The following is a 21631-nucleotide window of genomic DNA, read 5'->3' as shown; positions in this document are numbered from 1 at the left end:
CTTCTGCGACGCCTCACCTCGCAGGTGCGGTTCCGCTTCTGCGGACACTCGACCGCATCTGCGATCTCAGCCTTCCCCCAGCAAAATCAACATTTGCGCTAGCCTAGCCGCTCATGCGGAGTCGCATCTGCGGCCCCCTGTTTTACGCATGTGCGATTGCACCAGCAATTGGCCAAAACCAGCGTTCCTCAACTTCAAATCTCGATCCGATTACAATCCGAAACTCACCTGAGGCCTCCGGGACCCCGTCCAATTATACCAACCAGTCCCAATACATGACACGAATCTGTTTGAGGCCTCAAATCACATCAAACAATATCAAAACTACGAATCGACGACCAAAATCCTTCTTAAAACTTTTCAAACTTCTAAACTCCAACGAACGCGCTCAAACCGTACCAAAACATTCCGGAATAACGCCAAACTTTGCGTACAAGCCATGAATCACAATACAAATCCATTCCAAGACTCGAAATCCCAGACAGACATCGATAACACTAAAGCCTACTTCAAACCAAACTTAAAAAATTCTAAAACCTTCCAAATGCCAACTTTTCACAATAAGCTTCGAAATGGTCCCGGGTGACCCGATACTCAATCCGAACATACGCCCAACTCCAAAATCATCATGCGAACCTATTAGAATCTTCAAATCCCAATCCCGAGGTCGTTTACTCAAAAGTTAGATCTTAGCCAATTCTTCCAACTTAAAACTTCCGAAATTAGATTTTTTTGCAAATAAATCCCGAACTTCTCCAAAATTCAATTCCGACCATATGTACAAGTTATAATGCCTGAAGTGAAGCTACTCAAGGCCTCAAACTGCCGAACGACATACTAGAGCTCAAAATGACCGGTCGGGTCGTTACATTACACATATAAAAGTAAATAACGAAAATTTAAAATAAAATTAAAACTCAATATTCTATATTGAAAATAAAGGAGAACATAAATTTACGCTTGAAATAATGACATATGCATTAAGCTATATGTTTAAGATTTATGTATTTTTTTGTTATGTGTAATAATAATAATAATAGTTTATATTTTTCTATCTATTTATTTTGTTAAACAAATCAAACAAAAACTTATCCAAGCTTTTGAATTGAAAAAGAAAACTCCAAAGATGAAAAAATACCTTGAGATTTTGGTAAAGTATAAAGTATGAGCATATGCACTTCTATTTTTTTATTTTATTATTATTAAATTAAATACTAGATGAAATAATTATATCAAATTTTATAGTAAGGGAAATAATATTTAAAGAGGGGGTGGATATAATGTGAGAAAATTTATACTTTGAGTAATGTTAAAAATAAAATAAAGACAATAAATAAATAATACTCAAAATATTATTGATAAGTTATAACATTAATCTGAGCTATAGAATAAAAGAATACAAGAATAAAAGTAGATGAAAATTTTCATTACAAGAAAAAAGAAAAATCAAAGTCATTGTTATAATTAGAGTAGCGGAAGATATCAACAATTCTAAATTATGGATAACTTAATAACATGGACAAGAAACCAAAAAAGGGAAAAAGAAATATGTAAATACAAAATTTTAATGTTAAGATATATAAAAGAATAAGACTTATTTGATCTTTGAGATGAGAAAGTTTTTTGAAATAATTCATATGGTCATGCTATATAGATAAGATTGCGTAACTGAAAATATTATAATAGATAAAACTAAAACAAAACATATAGACAATTGGCATAATTCTAAGAAACAAATAAGAATATAAGGAAATAATTTAAATTTTTATGTAATACTTTTAATAATAAATTAAAAGTCAACTTTCATATTAGCTACAAAAAGGAAGGAGAATTTACTTTAATTTCTTATTGCAAGTGGTACTAAAATAATAATAATTATATTTATTAGTAGATTTATGACATATAAGAAACAAATTTTCTTATTTAAACTTTGAGCTAATTCAACACCACGCATTTAGAAAAATAATATAACAATATTCACATTATAGATAAACGCTAAATACAAAAAAGTTAAAATATTATAGAACAAAAGCTAATGTATAAAGAGAAAAATAGAGATAATATGACTTCATCCATACTTTAAATTTATTTGACAAAATTAAGTAAATAAATAATACCAAAAAATATTATTGATAAATTTGAACAACGAGAGAATTTGAGAAGTAGTCAATACAAGATAAAGTCAAGTTAAGTTTTATGAGTACTACAAGACTATATCCATTTTATTATAATAAAGTGGTAAGTTAATAAAAACTTCATGTCATAATTTGATAATACTAAATAACAGACAATACAATTAGAATAGGTAAGGAACAAAAAAAATATAAATTTTAGAAAACATATAGAATATAAGACTTATAAGTAGAACTATGATGAGAAATTTCTTACATATACTCATAATTGAATTATAATAAACAAAGAGTCATAAAGGAAAAATATTGAAAGAAGAAAGAATTCCAAGCGATAGCGTAAAATGTATATATTAATTAAAATTTTAATATAAAAAGTTTTAGTTATTAAATAGAAGAATAGAACTCATAATTCCATATTGAAAAATAATAAAAAATAAAAAAATATTAGAATATTTATACATAAGATAAGAATATTATATACATAACACAAAATAACAATTATTAAAAATATTAGTATATTTTTAAAAAAAATTAAAGGGCTTATCTTTTTATATTTTTGATAAATTCAAAATTATAATTTAACAAACCAAAAAAAGATATTACATAATTTTAATTACAAGTAGAATGCAAAATGAGAAAACTAATTAAATATTACATAGAAAAGAATGTATAAAAATAGAGGGATAAAGCTAACATTAGAATATTTATAATTTAAATTAACTAATAAAAATAAGAGGTAAGTAAATAACACTCAAAAAATATATTGATAAATTTAGATAATTATATAATTTTAAACAGTAAAAATAATAAAAATATTTTCAGAGTAAGATTTTTTTTTTTTTTTTTTTTTTTGTGGCAACAACCTGTCTGACCTTCTTCTAATTTTCTATCTAACCCACTCCAACCAATATCCAAGAAAAAAAATAAAATTATGAAGTAAATAAAATAAAAAAGAAGTTGGACCGAAATTAACTTTTATGAAACTTTTGGTTACCTTGTTGTAATTTCAAAGAATCTTTCATCTTCAACAGGACTACAGGAGAATCCATCTCTCTCAAACTTGCAATTTAAAGACTAGTCCTAAAATTCTCTGTAACCTCCCCAATCAGTCCCCAATCATTTTCCAAATTCACCATCATCATTTTTTGCTCTCAAAATCCCAATTTCCCTATTTGAATTTGTCTTAGTGTAAAGCAGTTTGCTTCTTGGAAACTGCTAGAAGTTCTAACACCAAACTCAAAAAAAGAAGCAAACAGTGAAACCCCAAAAGACCATTTTTGGTACTTCACAATTAGAGGACCTATGGTTAGTTAAACTCCACTTCAAGCTTAGATCTTGTAAGTTATCTAGTCTATCTCTAAATTCTCATTTGGGTCTTTAGGAATTTTTGTGGAATTGCAAATTAAATGTGAAAAAGATAAGTTCTTTATAGTTATAGCACTGTTGTAAGCTATTCTGTTACTTTGGGTTTTTAGATTTTTGGTCAATTTTTGTATTCTCTATTTGGGTCTCTGAATGATTTGTGGAATTTGATATTAAAAGTGAAAAAAGATCAGTTCTTTGTTGCTACAACAGGGCTACTGGCTTTTTAAAAGATTCTATCCATGTTATTTAGTGTTCTGTTACTTTGGTTTTTAGTTATGGAGTATTTTAAGTTATTTGGTCAATATCTGTACTCTCTATTAGGGTCTCTAGCAAATTTGTGAAATTTCACATTAAAAGTAAAAAAGATTAGTTCCTTGTTGCTATAACAGGGTTACTGATTTTCTTTAAATTTTATCCCTTTTTTTAACTGCTTTGCTACTTCTGTTTTCAGTATGGAGCATTGTAATTTAGGGGTTTCATTTCTTTTCTCTTTTGAGATAAATCCTGTTTTCTCTTTCGGTTGATGTTGAATTGCAAACATTAAAAAAAAAAATGCCGCTTTAATAATGTTACTTTGAAGATACTACTATAATCTATTGAATAAATGAGGGCATTACCGCTTAATGTTTGCTAGATTATAGTGAAGGTGGGTTCTGTTATGAATTCTGAGGATGTGTCTGTTTCTGAATTTGATGTGTATACTTTTTCGTTTGTTGGGGTTGTTGGCAGGTGGTGTGAGAGTAGCTCGTTATGATGTCGAGACCAATACTGCTTGTTTTTCTGTTGATTGTACTCATAATCACATCTCAATTGGAATGGAAGCAGCAGTTGGTGAGTGATGTCGAACCGAGTCCTAGTATATCTCAGAAGCAGCAACAGATTTCAAATAGAGAAGAAGCTGTTAAAGAGAAGGTAATCATGTGATCATGTTTTTGTTGCATATTGTGTGATTCTCTTGAATAAATTATGTACGTTCTTATTGCTTATGGGTAGTTGGGAGCTTGGAAGATGGGTATTTACATAAGTCATTGTATCTTACTGATGAATATTTGCATCATTAAATGCGCAACTGATATTTCACTGACAAATTCCAAGTGAAAAATGGACATAATATGCATTGGATAACTTAATTAGACTACCTAGTTACAAAATTGGAAATATCATAGTTTCATGTTACTGCACTTGTTGACCTCTTCCATCTTTTTTTTTTTAATAAAACTTTCTTTCAACTGTTTCTTATCTTGGTCGATTTTAAAGTCCGTTACATTTTGATACTTTATTTCAAGATTCTGCATTAATTAGGAGTAAAAGATTTAAAGGGATTCTGTAGTTTTCAGAGGTTTTGAACTTGGTGGTGAAAAAATCATAGCAACAATAGGAGATATGGAGTGTACAAGGGCTAGAGTTATCAACGGATCATTTGGTTTGTGTAAGATGAAATTACTGGATTATGTTTTTCATACCATCACTTCTTGTTGTCAAACCAGCTACTTTCGTATTATTCTTTCCTTCGGCTGGGCATACTATAGTCTTCCCCATGAATCCTTCTTATCCTAAGAATGGAAAGAACCAAGTTAATCTAACTGTGAGTGAGGAATAAAAACCAACATTCAACTCCCTCTTATCAATTTGCAATGCTTCAAGCACCTTAAATGCCTTAATATCTTGGGAAGATTCAACCCAAACACATAGTCGCTTTGTTTTGACCGTTTTGTTGCACTGCATAGCTTGCTTTGCACTTTAAAGCTTTTTTGTTATCTCACTTTGAAGTTTGAATGAAGTATGCCTCAGTTTTTGCGGTTATGTCATTGCATGGAGCTTGTATAGAAAATACTTTTTAACCGCGTAATATATATATTTTGAAGGCCAAGTATCTGTAAACTGCTCATTACTCATAGAGTTAGCTCCATGAAGTACCAAATCCGTCATGTTCGCTTTAAGTAGTCCATTTAACTTTGATCTTGATTAAAGAAGCATTAGTTTCTAATCTTATGAAGCTTTAGCCAAGGTTGCAACGAATCAATAAATAAATTCACAAGTATACTGACATTACAAACTTTTATGGTCTTGAAAGTGTATAATTAAAGGAAACATGAGAGTAAGGACAAAAACTAGGAAAGAACTTGCAACTACAATAGGGCTGGCGCGTGATTCCTTTTATAGCATGTATTGCATCAATTGTTTGTAGGCAAAAGGTGAATGCCTAATCCTGTGAAGCATGAGGCAAATTATGTGCAAGGCACAATGGATGCCCTGGGGCCCGCTTCAGCTTTACCTTTAGACCAACTGACATAGAGCAATGACCATCTACAATAAATCTCATGGACAAACTATCCATTGTATTATTTACCAATCAAAAACTATTTGTTGTATTGTCTTCCCAAGTCGGACGGTTTAAAGAAACTCATCTTTTAACAACTTTTGAATCCTAGACAATTCTTGTTTTAAAGTTATTATTAAAATGGTTTCCAACCAACTTGCATGCACCTTGGCTATTCTGTCGAGTACCTGCTGCCTCCCACCAGTACAAGAGGTACCGTAGAACTCTACCCCCAAAGTTTAGGTAGATGGGAAGAAGTCACTTAGTGTTTTTTGTCGGTGCTGGAATTTGAATCTTGGTCCCATGATTTTCACTCACTTCATGACATCGATTTCCCGTAAATTCTATAATGATATCCTTTATTTTCTTTATTGTTATTTTCTATAAAACAGCAACCGCTGAGTATTTAACATGAAATATGCACGATATATTTACCATTTTCAACGTATTATACCCATCTTTATTAGCCATAATCTCATATATCCTGGAGTTCATCTTATTTCAAACTGGGAGTTGCCTTCTAGAACTTGTGTCCCAGCAAAAAATATATAGGATCTAGGAAATCAAATTTTTTTGCTTCTGAAGGAGAGACAACTGCTGAATTGATAATAAGGGCTCTATATCCGCAATCCCCCAAAAGTTCACATCATCCCTAAGCCCCACTAATTAATCAAATGGCTCATACACTACAGTGTTAGTCAGACAGAAAAAAAATACCGATTAATTAAAAAGTCAAACAAAATAAAATCCACTTTACCCTTTTTACTAACTTCAAGGTGGCCATCATTTGCTTATATCTCAGAAATTTACCGACAAACTTTCAGAAGTTGAACGGGTAACAAAAGAAATAAATAAAATGGAATAGACAAAAAGTTAAGCCTTCTATATGTGCACCCAAGAGTGTGACCTAGTGGTCAATAAAGCGGGTTGAGAACCATGAGGTTTCAAGTTCAAATTTAAGCGGAGACATAAGCACTGTGTGATTTCTTCCCATTTGTCCAAGCTTTGATGGATAGAATTACCCGGTACCTGTGCTGGTGGGAGAGAGCAGGTACTCCGTGAAATAGCCGAGGTGCCAGCAGGCTGGCTCGAATACCACAATTATTAAAGAAAACCTAAAATAAATAAAGCCTTCTGGATATAGACTTAGGGGATAATGTTTTTCATCCAAGCAAAGAAATATGAAATATATTTATATAAATCTATTGTTAATGGAGGTTTGTCTTTTTTCCTCACTGCTAAACTAACTATTAGGTATGTATCAAAGTATCCTCTCATTATTATGAGGTCCCACCATCACTATGTGACATGATAAAATCAACAAAGGTAGTAACAAATTAGTCTGTGCTCTTACTTTCCCTGTGCTCCCTACTTTTTTCCCACACAAATATGAATCAAAATTAGCATCTTAACAATTAAAATGTGATGAAATTAGTAATGTTATTTTCAAATGCATTGAACTGAGGATATTGTGTCTACAAGAGACTAAGTAGACTTGGAAAAAGTTGGAGAGATTCTGATTGGCAATACAAGTTATTAATTGTGGCATTGTTTAAATGGCAACGAGATAGTAATCGTTTTAGAACCAAGACTTATAGATAAGTTGTAGAGGTAAACTGAAGTGGTGATAGCATTATCCTGTTAGGACCTATGTTGTTCGAACTCTCCTAAAATGTCGCTGAGTGCTTGTCGGATTCTCCAAAAGCAATGTATTTTAGGAGAATCTGACACGGGTGTGGCCCTATTTTGGAAAATCCGCGCAACATAGTTAGGACTAGTGTGGTGAAAGGTGACAATTAACATCATAAGTGCATGAATATGAATAGGATTAAATAAGGAAACCAAGATTAAATTTGGGGAGACATGGATATTTTGGTCCAATAGGATTCCAAATGACCAATTGATCTTTATTGGGGCAGATTTGAATGGACTTGTGGGCAATGACAGTTTCGTTCAAGTACATGGAAGATATGGTTATAGTACAAAGAATTAAGAAGGAAAAGCTTTTCTAGAGTTCGCCTTTGTTTGTGATTTAGTTTTGGCTAACAAATACATTAAAAAAAGGGAGTCCCACTTGATAACATTTAAGAGTGAAAGTAATCACAACATAATAGACTTCATTCTTGCCGGAAAAGGTGACAGAGTTCCATGTAAAGACCTTAAGGTTATACCAGCAGAAGCGTTTTACCCAACATAATTTGTAGTTCTGGATTTGAAGCGAAAGAGTAGAGTGGAAGAGGAGAAGAGCTGCAAGCAAACGAAGTCGGCGCTGGGACTAAATGATATAAATCAAATAACTTTCAAGGACAAACTATTGAAGGAAATGACAACTTACGTTATGATAGTAGCAAATAAAGTTCTAGACGTGTCTAAACAAAGGTCTAGGACCTCATAAGAATCACGGTGGTGGAAGAAGGGGTGTAGAGAAAAGGAGAGTGGTATAAAAATGATACCAAAAGCAGAATTTGGATAAGTCTTGGAAGAGTATAAGAGAGCTAAGAGGAAAGCTAAGAAGGTTGCTATCAAAGCTTGGATAAAATTGTAGATGGCTTGTACCAAAAGTTAGGAATGCATAGTGGGGATAATAAAATGTATTAAGTACACTTTGAGTAAAAAGAGGGGTAAATTATTAACATTACTAATATTAATATTACTAATATTTATATAACTTAATAAATTATAAAAAAACCAAGTAAAGAATTATAAGATATTAAAACAAAAGACTTGTAACGAAATATGTTAGTAATTATAATAGACTTGTAATTTATTTAATATAATCTCAAACTATAAAGTAATTAAGTAAGAAAATGGCATCCCTGTGCACTAAGCTCCCGCTATGCGCAGGGTCCCGGGAAGGGTGAACCATAAGGATCTATTGTACGCAGCCTTACCCTGCATTTCAGCAAGAGGTGGTTTCTACGACTTGAACCCGTGACCTCCTAGTCACATGGCAACAACTTTACCAATTATGTCAAGGCTCCCCTTCTAACTAAGACAACTCAGAAAAAAAATTCAAGGCTAAAGCTTTTTATTTTATTAATAAAAGTTTCAAATTTCACATACAAATACAAGTCTTTTGAAGAACACCTAATCTACGCACCCACCTCCTAGGAAGGGTTCTGTTTGAACTAGGCCTTTTATTAGCTAATTACAAATTATCATACTAATATTTGTAAGCTCCTATATAGCTTTGTTTTAACTGATCTATAGTTTCTGTGGGACATTGTTGTGGAATTGGTAATGTTGCTTGATGTTCCATTATAGTTCCATGCCGTCATTGCTCCCAGTGCGAAGTATCTTATTGTATTCTTCTTCTTCTTCTTCTTCCCTAGTGCTTAATTTTTCTAAACCAAGATTTCTTCTTTCTGAATTAATCCAATCTCTGAATAAGACGGAAATCTCTAGGTTGTCCTCTGCTAATGAATGTTTATGATCTCCGATTTGAAATCTTGTCGCGCTAAAAGCACTCTCCGATGCTACTAATGATGCTCGAATAGCAGTATATCTTGGGCCATTATTGAAAGTGTTGGAAATGCCTTGCTACGCTCCCTCCACCATGTCAAAAGTTGTTCGTTGTCTTCTTCGTCTTTAATACATTCCAATCCCTGATTAAGATAAGAATCAAGTTCATCATCAATAGAGGAATCAAGACCTATTATATCTTCCCATATATATTCTACTCTAGCCTTAGAAGTAGTAGGACCATTTACACCATCTGCAGTTGCTATAGATTTATAACTATCAAATATTAATCCAGCATAAAAATATATGTTAGCTTGGCAGTTTTCGAGAGATAGACTTTTCATTTTCTTGAATTTCTAAATTCTCATAAATTTTACGAACAAGTCCCTTTGCACCTCTTAATTTTAAAGATGGGTTAAGTGGAGTAGAAATTAAATAAACTTGGGGAATAGGGAAAAAATACTTTTTAAATTTTGCAATCATTTCATTTACGGCTTGTACATAGTCTGCATTTGTTTTATACTTACCAAATACAATAGAAATTTCACAAATATACCATAATATTTGTGTAACAGTAGGATAATGTATACCAAAAAATTATTTTGTAGCATAATAAAATTTTTCTAATAACTTAGTAAGCTCTTTGATCTCACACCAATCAGACTAAACAATTTGATCAGCATGTTTAGCATTATGCATATTAAATACCATTTATATAGGTAACTGATAATCATAAGCGACTTTAAGCATTCCATAAGTAGAATTCCACCTAGTACAAACATCTTTTGGAATTTTTCTATATGGAAGGTTAGCGCATGCACATCGTTTCGTTCTTTAAACTCACGAATTCTACTCGCTTTATTAGCACGAAAAATAAAGCGAGTAGAATTCGTGAGTTTAAAGAACGAAGCGATGTGCATTTGCTAACCTTCCATATAGAAAAATTCCAAAAGATGTTTGTACTAGGTGGAATTCTACTTATGAAATGCTTGAAGTTGCTTATGATCATCGGTTGTATATACAAATGGTATTTAATATGCATAATGCTAACCCTGTTGATCAAATTGTTGAGTCTGATTGGTGTGAGATCGAAGAACTTACTAAATTTGTAGAAATATTTTATTTATGTTACAAAATAATTTTCTGGTGTATACTATCCTACTGTTACACAAATATTATGGTATATTTGTGAAATTTCTGTTGTATTTGGTAAGTATAAACAAATGCAGACTATGCATCGGCCGTTAATGAAATAATTGCAAAACTTAAAATGTATTTTTTCCCTATTCCCCAAGTTTATTTAATTTCTACTCTACTTAACCCATTTTTAAAATTAAGAGGTGCGGGACTTGTTCGTAAAATTTATGAGAATTTAGAAATTCAAGAAAATGAACAACTATCTCTCGAAAACTGCCAAGGTAGCATATATTTTTATGCTAGATTAATGTTTGATAGTTATAAATTTATGGCAACTGCAGATAGTATAAATGCCCCTACTACTTCTAAGGCTAGAGTAGAATATGCATGGGAAGGTATGGAGGATATAATAGGTCTTGATGATAAGCTTAATTCTTATCTTAATCAGGGATTGAAATGTATTAAAGACGAAGAAGGCAACAAACAACTTTTGGCATGGTGGAGGGAGCGTGGCAAGGCATCTCCAACACTTTAAATAATGGCTCGAGATATACTGGCTATTCAAGTATCATCAGTAGCATCGAAAAGTGCTTTTAGTGCGACAAGATTTCAAATCGGAGATCATAGACATTCATAGCGGAGGACAACCTAGAGATTTCCGTCTTATTCAGAGATTGGATTAATTCAGAAAGAAGAAATATTGGTTTTGAAAAATTAAGCACTAGGGAAGAAGAATACAATGAGATACTTTGCACTGGGAGCGATGACGGCATGGAACATCAAGCAACAATGTCCCACAAAAATTATAGATCAGTTAAAACAAAGCTATATAGGAGCTTACAAATATTAGTATGATAGCCCTAGTTCAAACAGAACCCTTCCTAGAAGGTGGCTGCGTAGATTAGATGCTCTTCAAAAGACTTGTATTTGTATGTGAAATTGAAACTTATATTAATAAAATAATAGGCTTTATCCTTGAATTTTTTTTTTATGAATTGTCTTGCCTAGTTACTTTATAGCTTGAGATTGTATATAAATTACTAAAATATTTCATTACAAGTCTTTTGTTTTATAATTCTTTACTTAGTATTTTTATATAATTAAAAAAGTCAAATAACTAGCCGTTGCGAACTGTCAACTTTAAAAAAATAACCGTTGCTATCTATAAAAAAAAAATAGCGGGTGCCAACTTTAATGTTTAATATTTAAATGATTTTTTTAAAAAAAGGCCCGCTTAGGGCCCACGTCCCATCCCGTTTGGTAGTGGGATGGGACGGTTCATCCCGGTCAAATTTCGTCCCGTCCCGATAATTTCCTCCCCCTGCTGGACAGCCATATTGCCGACATATAAGAACAAATGAGATATTCAAAGTTGTGCAAATCATCATAGTACCATTAATCGTCCGATGAGATATTGGTAAAAAGTGATCAAATGTAAACTTAGGGGCATTATAAAAGTGAACCTGCTTAGGTTATGCTCGCTAGATCTACAACAAATACTATATTTTGTTACAAGATTGAAGAAAATTATAGGAAGAAAGAGGATCACATTATTTTATTGTCATGGAGAAAGTGTGTTATAGAGTGCCAAGAAAGGTATTTTGGTGGGTGTTGGAGAAGAAAAGAATTCTATTAGATACATAAATACCATAAAAAGATTTGTAGGAAGGAGATATCGCAAGTGAGAGAATAGAGAGTTGTGTTGGAGTTTCCCTTAATCGTGGGTCAGGGATCTGCTTTGAATTATGGATGGGTTACCACTTACCAATATAGTACAAGATACGATTTCGTGGTGTATGCTATTTGTGGACGATATCGTGTTAATTGGTGTAACTAGTGAATGAGCTAACCAGAAGCTTGAGTTTTGTAGAAACACTCTAGAGATTTATGGCTGTAGAATAAAAGTGAGACTAACTATCAATTTTAGCAGCATCAGAAAAATGAAGTAATACACTTAACTAAAAAAAAAAGCATTAGAAAAATGAATTCGATGTCAGACTAGACAGAACTGAGGTGCTTATATGCAGACAAGTTAAAGTCCTTCAATATTGACATATGTGTCGATAAATAAATTGGAAAAGAAACCTCCAAATTTAACAAAAAGCAACAAAAGTACAGTAGGTGTTGCACCAAATATACCTGTTTGACTTGGCATAAAAAATTTGATTTCTTAGGTGGTTGTGTTCATAGTGCAATTTTTCTAATTTTAGCTGGTTTATCATTTGACATGCTTAGTTAGAATAGATGCTATTGTGATTGTGCTCAGTTTTCCTATGGCATAAGTTTTGCACTAATATATTTGAATTTTAAAATCTGAAAGAAAAGAACAAAACACGCATGATTGTGAAATTAGTAAGGTTAAGCAAAATCTCCATTTTACAAATATTTGATTGTTGTGGCCATAGTTCTTCCTCCCAATTTTTTCTCTGTGGGAAGTCACTGTTCTGTTAAGAATGGAATGTAGTAATTGTGTGGGGAGCAAAGAGATGTAATGCAACCGAGTTGGCCCGACCAGTTTATTTGATGCAACCGAGTTGGCCCGGTATAGGCCAGAATTTTTCTGGTGCTACAGCTGAACTTGGTGCTTTTAATGATAGTGCAGTGTCCTCGACCACTTGCTACTATCTTGTTTCTCTTTCATCATACATTACTTTTCAAAATTAAATTTCTGACTTTTCTTCTCTTCCCTACACCTAATCTTACAGAATTACCAGTTCGCTCTTCTTTGTTACTGTTAATTGATAAAAAAACGAACCTTCTGGTTATGTTACAAGTTTATTGGACTTGTTTCTTCCCTGTTTTCCTTTTTCTTACTGCTGCTAATTAGTTCCATTTTGGCCTATCAAAAGTGGTCATATTAATTTTGTTATTATGAAATCTTCATCTTGAAGGGGAGCCTTGGAGCAACGGTCAAGTTATCTCCCTATGACCTATAGGTTACGGGTTCGAACTGTGGAATCAGCCACTACTGATGTTTGCATTAGGGTAGGCTGCATACATCACACCCCCTTGGGGTGCAGCCCTTTCTCGGACCCTGCGTGAATGCATGATGCTTTTGTGCATCAGACTGCCCCTTTTTCATGAAATCTTCATCTTAATATTTTTGGTCGCGGTAGAGCATTTGTTTTATTGCAGTAAGTCTTATATACAGATACACTGGGGACTGCTTATTTTAACCGGAATAGTCAATGAAGACTTGTTATAGCCTTGCTCTAACTAGTGTTTTCAAAATTTGCAGATTATTTTATCACAGGAGAAGAACATCCAGAGACTTAACGAGCTAGTGCGGAGTCTCAGGGAACAGTTACTTCAGTGCAGAAGTAGCAGCAATGAAACAATAAATAGCAGTCTTAGCTCACTGGCTGAAATTGCCGAATTTGAAAAACAGCAAATTCTTGAGGATTAGACTGTGACATCAATAACTTTGTCATGGTCACATTACTAAATTCTATTTGCTATCTGTAACTTGTTTTTTCTTTCTTTCTGCTTATTTTGTGTGTTAAATCTTGTAAGTTGCTGATGAAATGTGCAATTTTTTGGGTTAATCTGCCCGACTAATCCATATGTCAATGCTAGTTGTGTAAAAAGGTTCTGAAATTAGATTTCTGGCACAAGGATATGAGGGTCAGTTACTAAGTGCCCTGCAACTTGATATACTTGAGGTGTTTCAGATGACTAATTAAGGGGTCTTTTGGTTTTGAAGACACTTTATGCTGAGATTAGTTATGTTGAAATTAATTATCCTGGTTAAAATTATTTTTTATTGACTGTTTGGTATGTCGTAATCTTGGGTTATTCTTTCTTTTTTGTAAAGATTTTAATTTTTGGAGTCTTAAATTTTTGGGACCTAAAATAAGGTTATCAGCCGTCACCTAATTGTAAGTTAGACATCAATGCATATACGCAAATTATTAGGTGTAGTGACCAAAAACCTGCAAACTTGTAGTAATTGTTTGTGGCTCCCTTTTGGAAAATTAAGTATTCTTTTCTTGTTTGTAAAAAAGAAATGGGTCCAATTAATGATTGAAATAGCATTTTTCTTCTAAATATTTTTTTTAATTTACTATTTTTTAATGAAAACTATATTAAAATAGTGCTATCATGTACAATTATTACTCCATCCGTCTCATTTCATATGATATATTTTTTTAGTCTATTAGTTTTAGCACCTTCATTTTACCTTTAATGACATGATTGGTTCGGACTCACATCATATACAAGTTCATTCTTTTATAAAAAGAGCGAAAATAGAAAGTTATATAGAACTCTCATTACCACTTATTCACAATAATAATTTTGTAATTTGAATATTTAGCATATATATCAAAAATCTTCTTTAATTTCTTAAACATGTATAGAATTACGTACCTTCACATAAAACTGCACATAAGGAAACTAGCGTTGTCCCTTTCATTGAAGGTACACTCAATAACTTCAAATTTATCAGCATTGTCAGCTGGTTGGTACAATTATTTTGCGAAAGACAAAAAAAATATTGTTTGTCATTTATAGAGTAACATATTTTCATGTTGGGAGTTCTATAGTGGCCGACAATAAATTGCTCACATACATTATATTTTTATTGTTGGAGTTGCAGCTGCGATGGATGCTACTATTAACTCGCAGGCGGCTCTAAGAATTAGGGCCGTGAGGCCATTGACTTAGGCCCCAAATTTTGAAGGACCCAAATTTATTTTAAATTATTATTATTATTGTTATTATTATATATTATATAATTTATATAAATAATTAGAATAAAAAAAGTGTTACAGTATATTTTTTGTTATTTGATTAAGGTTATTTTATACAATAAATTTATAAATTATGATAATTTTTTCCCCTCATTAATTAGTATATTTGACAAGAGTGGGTTGCTCTAGTGGTGAGCACCTTCACTTCCAACCAAGAGGTTGTGAGTTCGAGTCACCCCAAGAGCAAGGTGGGAAGTTCTTGGAGGGAGGGAGCCGATGGTCTATCGGAAACAGCCTATCTACTCCAGGGTAGGAGTAAGGGTTGCGTACAAACTACCCTTCCCAAATCCCACTAATAGGATTATACTGGGATTAAGGGCCTACGAATATAGTTTTGTCTTAGGTCCCTAGATCTGTTGAGCCGCCCCTGTTAATTAACTATATAGGTTCAACATTTTAGTTAAATTAGATCACCTGTCAATACTCTTGCAATAATGAATTCATAAGCAGTGATAAATGATTGGTTATAAATATTTACGGAAATTAATTAGAGAAATTGTTTCGTAAGCAACTTCCGTTTAATTATTGATTACCTTTATTTTAATGCTCTTTTAGTGTTTGGTTTACATATATACAGCAAACAATTTACATTTCGAGTTGATTGTAGAGCAAATTTGTTGCTTGAAATAAAACAAGTACGTAGCTACTAGTTAAGAGTGTCACGAGGTAGAACTACACGGCCGCAGTCAACACGTAATGACCCGACCCACAAGACGAATCAAGTACGGTCAAATTTCTCTATAATATTCATCATTTATAACAAACTTCGCTATAACGCCAAGTTTTCTTTGGAACTAATTTTTCATGTTATGTTATAATATACATTTTCTATAACAATATTTTACTGAAGCACAAAAAAATATCGAAATAAACGAGAGTGAAAAGTTTAACAGTATCTTATACTAGTAAGACAACTAAAAACTGCATGCTCTTATCAGATCATGAAGTTTAATCATGTCATACTCTATTCAACTTCTTCAATTTTTAAACATTGAAAAAGGTAAACAAAATAAAAAAAAAGTGAAAGAGATTGCGGAACAGAAAAAGAATTATTTTCTTATTTCTTTTGTAGTTTTTCATTTTTCTAGTAAACCTTATTTTCTTCATCATTTGTTTATGTAGTATATAATATGAACTGAACAATAACTAGCAAACATTCAAGAAAACCTTATTAATTAATACCATAAACATTTAATGATGTTGTGTAGTAAATTAAAAGACCTCATCAACTTAATTACCAACCAGCATGCATACAGTGCAGAGAATGTTGGTTTACTAGGTAGTAGCAGGGGCGGATATAGCTATAGGTTACTAGGTTCATTTAAACTTAGAGCATAAATTTATATGTAAAAATTTATTACAATTACAATAATATAATTTTAAAAATATAATGTATTCAATGTTAATAACCTTAAAGTTTGAATCCATAGACCTTCTTAAATCCTAGATCTACCTCCGGGTATTAGGTAAAAGTTTTCAAAGTTTATGTGAACATGTATGGCAATGTTAGGAGATGGAACTGAGAATTAACCATTATAGATTAGGTAAATATTTTCTCTTGTGACATTAAAGTTATGTAAACATTAAGGGTGTGTTTGGTACGAAGAAAAATATTTTCCATGAAAAATGAGTGGTTTTATCACTTATTTTCTCTTGTTTGGTTGGTGAGTGGAAAACTTTTTCCGAAAATATTTTCTAGTGTTTGGTTAGATAGTAAAAAATAATTTTAGGAAAATAATTTTTATGTTACTCTCCTCAACCCACCTTCCCCAAAATCCCCATATTTTTTGTACTCCGAGTTTTAGAAAATATTTTCTCTTCTCTTGATAGGGAAAATATTTTTCTCTAATTGGCGGAAAATGAATTTACGAGAAAAAAGTTTTTCAAAATATTTAAGCCAACCAAATATAAAAAAATTAAAAAATATTTTTCGAAAAATATTTTCCTTCGTACCAAACACACCCTAAATAATGAGAGTACTCGGACATGTGCTCCATTAATGTAATGCTTTAACTAGGTTAGGTTACATAACGAGAATATAGCACGGTGATGGCCCCGGGCCAAGGGGTAGGCATTTCTTTTTATTTTATTTTTTTTTAATTTTTAGGGGTAGGCATTCAAGCCATAACCGACTAATTTTTTGATTTTTATTTTTTGATTTTTTTTTTGAGTTTATGTTTATCCAGTAATAGTGTAAAAATTATTTTACAAAATCACGTCACCTCCTGATAAGTATAAATTAGTGTAACTTGATAAATATGACAATTAGATTGGTAGAACACGTTAAATTATAATAATAGCATATATAAATATTAATATTATCTGTGTATGTAATTTGAATCCTATTTTTGTTTTACAGTCTGGAGGAGTCCTTCTAGCATGAATTAGTCCTTTTTTTGGGGTAATGAATTAGTTCGGTCATTTATATCAATCACGTTGCATACTGTGCTAATTTTTGTTGATGTTGAGTAGAGTTATCAAAACGTATCGTATAATATCCCCAAATATACACGACCTTTTTTTCTGAAAATTTTGTATTAATAAAGTAAATATATAGATAAACCGTTGATATTAATGTTTTGCAGTTGCTATGTTGCTGATGAGAAAGGGAAAATCGTAGAGTGAAGCGCTTTCAGGTTATTTGTTTAATTAATCAAACATTTGTCACAAATAGAGAAATATTTGGGAAATAATGACTATACACAAAAGGGTAGTAATACCAACTAATCAAAAGTTAGAAAAGAAACGACCTTCAATAAATCATGTTAAATTGAGGTCAAAAGTTAGAAAAGAAATGTCGATGAATCATGCTCTCATTTGATTAACTAAACATTTTCAAATTCGTGTGATTATATGGTTGGATGCCCAAAAAACTCTTCTTTAAAACCTATAATAAAGGTGGCATGTGAGAAATTAAAATGTATAGTTAGCCTTTAAATAACATCATAATGATATTTCCATTGTAGTGATAAGTTTTTAATCCTGAGAAAGCGATATTTTCCAAGATTTTAATGAAATCGTCCCTCAGCTTTATTAAAATGATCACATGACTTTATATAAAGTTGCAAAAATTTACTATCTCAAGAATCTACACGAACCTAATAAATAGTTCAAACCGCTATTTATCTGCCATACGAAATTTACACTTTTTAACTGCTTTACCGAATTCTTCTTCATTACGTTGTTACCTCTAAGTTAAAGCCTTCTCAAAAATATTCCTCGTTGTCCTATTGTATCCAAGTCGCAGTCATAATTAATTCTGCACTAAATAAACCTCATAATTAACTTCTCTTTCTTCTAACTTACTATATAAATCTTGGCCAACTTAGGCTCTTTCCTCCCACTCCAAGCTTACTTTCTTCCTTTCAATTCTCACAAAATAATCTTGATCTACTAGTAGGTAAATTGTCAACTCTTCTCATCGAGGTAATTTTATCTTCTTGACATGGTCACACCTCTTTTTATAGTGAAATATAATATAACATGAAAGATTGGTTCCCAAAGAAAATTTGACAGCCATGAATTATACATATATTTTACACTTATATGCTATTCTTAATTTAAGCTACTAGTATTATTTATTTCTGAATTATATATATGAATATAGGATTTCGTGATCAAGAAAACAAAATGAAGTATAGCAACGAGAGGCATGCAAAACTTGAGTTGAAGCTAAACTTATCACCACCAAGGGCAATTTTTCCAAGAGTAGTTTCACCTTCACCAAGCAGATCATCATCATCATCTTCTTCTTCTTCAATGGAGAGATCATCACCAGCAGTCAGCTCCTGTGTTTCTCGAGAACCGAGCCCCGACGATCAATTTATCGGTTACCCTAGCAGCCCAGAAATAACTTCAATGATGCTTGTGGGATGCCCTAGATGTTTAATGTATGTTATGTTATCAGTGCATGAGCCAAAATGCCCTAAATGCAAGAGTACTGTTTTGCTTGATTTTTTCCATGAGGAAAGAATCAAGAACTCAAAGTGATGAACTCAAGAAACAATCATATTTTCTTTGCTTTAAGTCTTAATTTAGGTTTTAGTTTTGATATTCTTGATATCAATTTTTTTTTTTTGTTGGGTGGCCTGTTTTCGAAAGATGCTTTTGTAATTTCGTATTACTTTTTGCAGCCAATTGAGACCTAGTACTATATATGGTTGGTCCTTCATATTAAAATTTTGATGTTAGCAGCTCGTATATATAGTTGCTATCTTTACTGAATGCATCCATTTTTGTTGAGACAACCCTCGTTATTACCTTCACTAATTAATTACACAAACTTCAAACGTTTGGAGTTCATTATAATTTAATTTTGTAAGATACTTCACATGGTTTGTTGGAACTTGGAATGAAGATGCTATTCTATGCTAGCACTATTCCCACGCACTCTCCACTTTCAAAAATACTAAAAGTACTACCTAATTATTAAAGGTCCAAATTTTAAGGTTTTTAGTAAGATTTTTGTATACACATTAAAATATTAAAGATATTTAATAGGCTTAATTAATTATAATGAGTTGTATATGTCTAAATATCTCTTTATGTCTCCAACATTTCAATTAATTAATGCTTCACTAATTAGAACAATAAAAATAGATTTGAGTCATTTGACCCAAAAGAGAAAAAAACAGAAGCAATATGTGACTTCTTTTTTTTTCTTCTAAAACATCATATCTTTCGAAAAATATTACTCCCTCCGGTCCACAATAAGTGACCATTTTACGTTTTTATTTTGGTTCAAAATAAGTGTCAATTTACATAATCAAGAAGGAATTAATTTTATTTTTTCAAACTTTTCCCTTATTTACATATTCCAATGTGTTAAGGTAATAATTAATTAAGGTTAATTTAGTGAATACTTCTGTAGGAGTTTGTATTTTCTTAATGGATATGCCAAAACTAAAATTATCGCTTATTGTGAAACGGATAGAGTAGCATATTAAAATGACTAATATTTGAAACCTGAGGGACGTAATTACATGGGACTAATGGTGGCAAGTGGGCCGGTCCAAACGGTTCCGGTCCCGGTCCCGGGCCAAACAGTCTTTTTGTAGGGACCGGCCCGGGACCGGGACCGTTTGATCCAAAGCTAAACGGTCCCGTTGCGGGCTAAATGGGCTAAGTGGGTCCAACAAATTTTTTTTAAAAATTAAAGATAAAAGAATATTAAAATTATATATACTTCTATAAAATGTAATGCTATATTAATACAACAACATTAACACATACATATTAATGCTAAATATTCTGTTGGTGGACAGAAGATATTTATAGAATAATTAACAATAATCTTGAGAATCTTATCGAGGAATCAAGAAAATTCTTGTGCCTTGCAAATTATTTTATAATAATATTTAGAGCCTGTGCTTTAATTAACACATGCTAAGGATGAGACAAGGTAATGGTTGCAATTGTTCACACTTCTGAAAAACATTAGACAACAATCAAGTAAGTACGTTTTCCTTATTTTTACTATTTTTTAACAGTCTGTGGCATGTGGGCAGTAGTAGTACAAAATGACTACTAGAAGGGACTCGTGCAAATTAATGAGATTGACTGCTTCCCTTTTATAGTAAGATAAGCACTAAAACAGGTGTACAATGTTTCTGATAATATTTAGTACGTAGAATAATATTTTCGCCGACAATGCCATTATCTATTAGTACTTAATGAAATCGTACTTCTCGAAAGTAATATAGTACCTCATTTGTTCCCCTTTTACTTGTCCCTTAAACAAAATATTATTAATTAATTAAATATTTATTTACTAAATTATCCTTACTAATGGCACTTTAAAATTTTAAATTTGACCACTAGTACTCCAATTAGTTTGAAAACTAATAATTTAATGATAAGGATAAAAATATAAAATAATAATTAATTGTCATTTGATTTATTAAAGTGAAGAAGTAAAAGAGGCAAAGGGAACATAAAGAGTATCAAAGAGTCTCCTTTATATCATAGTCAAATTGCAGCTGTTAGTTAATAAATGGGCAAATTTCAAAGTCCAACATGAATTACCAGATTGTCAAAATAGCGGCCATTGAATAAGCTGTTTTACATCTTTAACAATGGAGGTTAAATAACAAATGTAGGTCAGCTAATTAGTTGGTTTATTTATGATCTTTTTGTGAGCTGCTAACGGTGGCGGATCCAGAATTTTCATCGAGAGTTGTCAAAATATAAATAATTAGATACATCGAAAACTCAAGGATAGTCAACGTATAGTAAATATACATAAAATTAAAAAATTTATCTAGCAAAATAATATAATTTTTCGGCGAAAGAGGTATCGCTTGACACCCCTTGCTTCAATGTGGCTCCGCCACCGGCTTTGAATTCTTTACAACCTGTTCACGAAGTTAATGTTGTGAAAAATATCATGTTTAGAAGCCATAGAATTTTCTTCCTGATAATTCACAAGTTTGCACGTACCTTGGCGAATTAAATAGGGTATTTAT

General features: G+C 32.0%; 1 protein-coding gene and 1 long non-coding RNA gene across 2 annotated transcripts; both read left to right on the top strand.

The window, feature by feature from the left end:
• Nucleotides 1-3176: 3176 nt before the first annotated feature.
• On the top strand, nucleotides 3177-13974 carry LOC107804378 (uncharacterized). Its single transcript, XM_016628267.2, has 3 exons — nucleotides 3177-3469; nucleotides 4227-4409; nucleotides 13655-13974. The coding sequence occupies exons 2-3, from the start codon at nucleotides 4248-4250 to the stop codon at nucleotides 13820-13822; spliced, it is 330 nt and encodes a 109-aa protein (XP_016483753.2). The 5' UTR covers nucleotides 3177-3469; nucleotides 4227-4247; the 3' UTR covers nucleotides 13823-13974.
• A 4535-nt stretch (nucleotides 13975-18509) lies between these two features.
• On the top strand, nucleotides 18510-19322 carry LOC107766324 (uncharacterized). Its single transcript, XR_012694985.1, has 2 exons — nucleotides 18510-18593; nucleotides 18775-19322. It is a non-coding gene; the product is annotated as an uncharacterized LOC107766324 (long non-coding RNA).
• Nucleotides 19323-21631: the final 2309 nt, after the last annotated feature.

The sequence above is a fragment of the Nicotiana tabacum genome, chromosome 9 (genome assembly GCF_000715075.1).
Source record: "Nicotiana tabacum cultivar K326 chromosome 9, ASM71507v2, whole genome shotgun sequence".
NCBI lineage: Eukaryota > Viridiplantae > Streptophyta > Magnoliopsida > Solanales > Solanaceae > Nicotiana > Nicotiana tabacum.
Note: the sequence above shows the minus strand (reverse complement) of the source record. Positions and strands in the feature narration are given on the sequence as shown.

Excerpts from the sequence above, each read along its gene's own strand:
- LOC107804378 (XM_016628267.2), top strand. The coding sequence starts at position 4,248 with ATGATGTCGAGACCAATACTGCTTGTTTTTCTGTTGATTGTACTCATA. Across the intron at positions 4,410-13,654 it reads AAGAAGCTGTTAAAGAGAAG|ATTATTTTATCACAGGAGAA; the intron begins GTAATCATGTGA and ends CAAAATTTGCAG.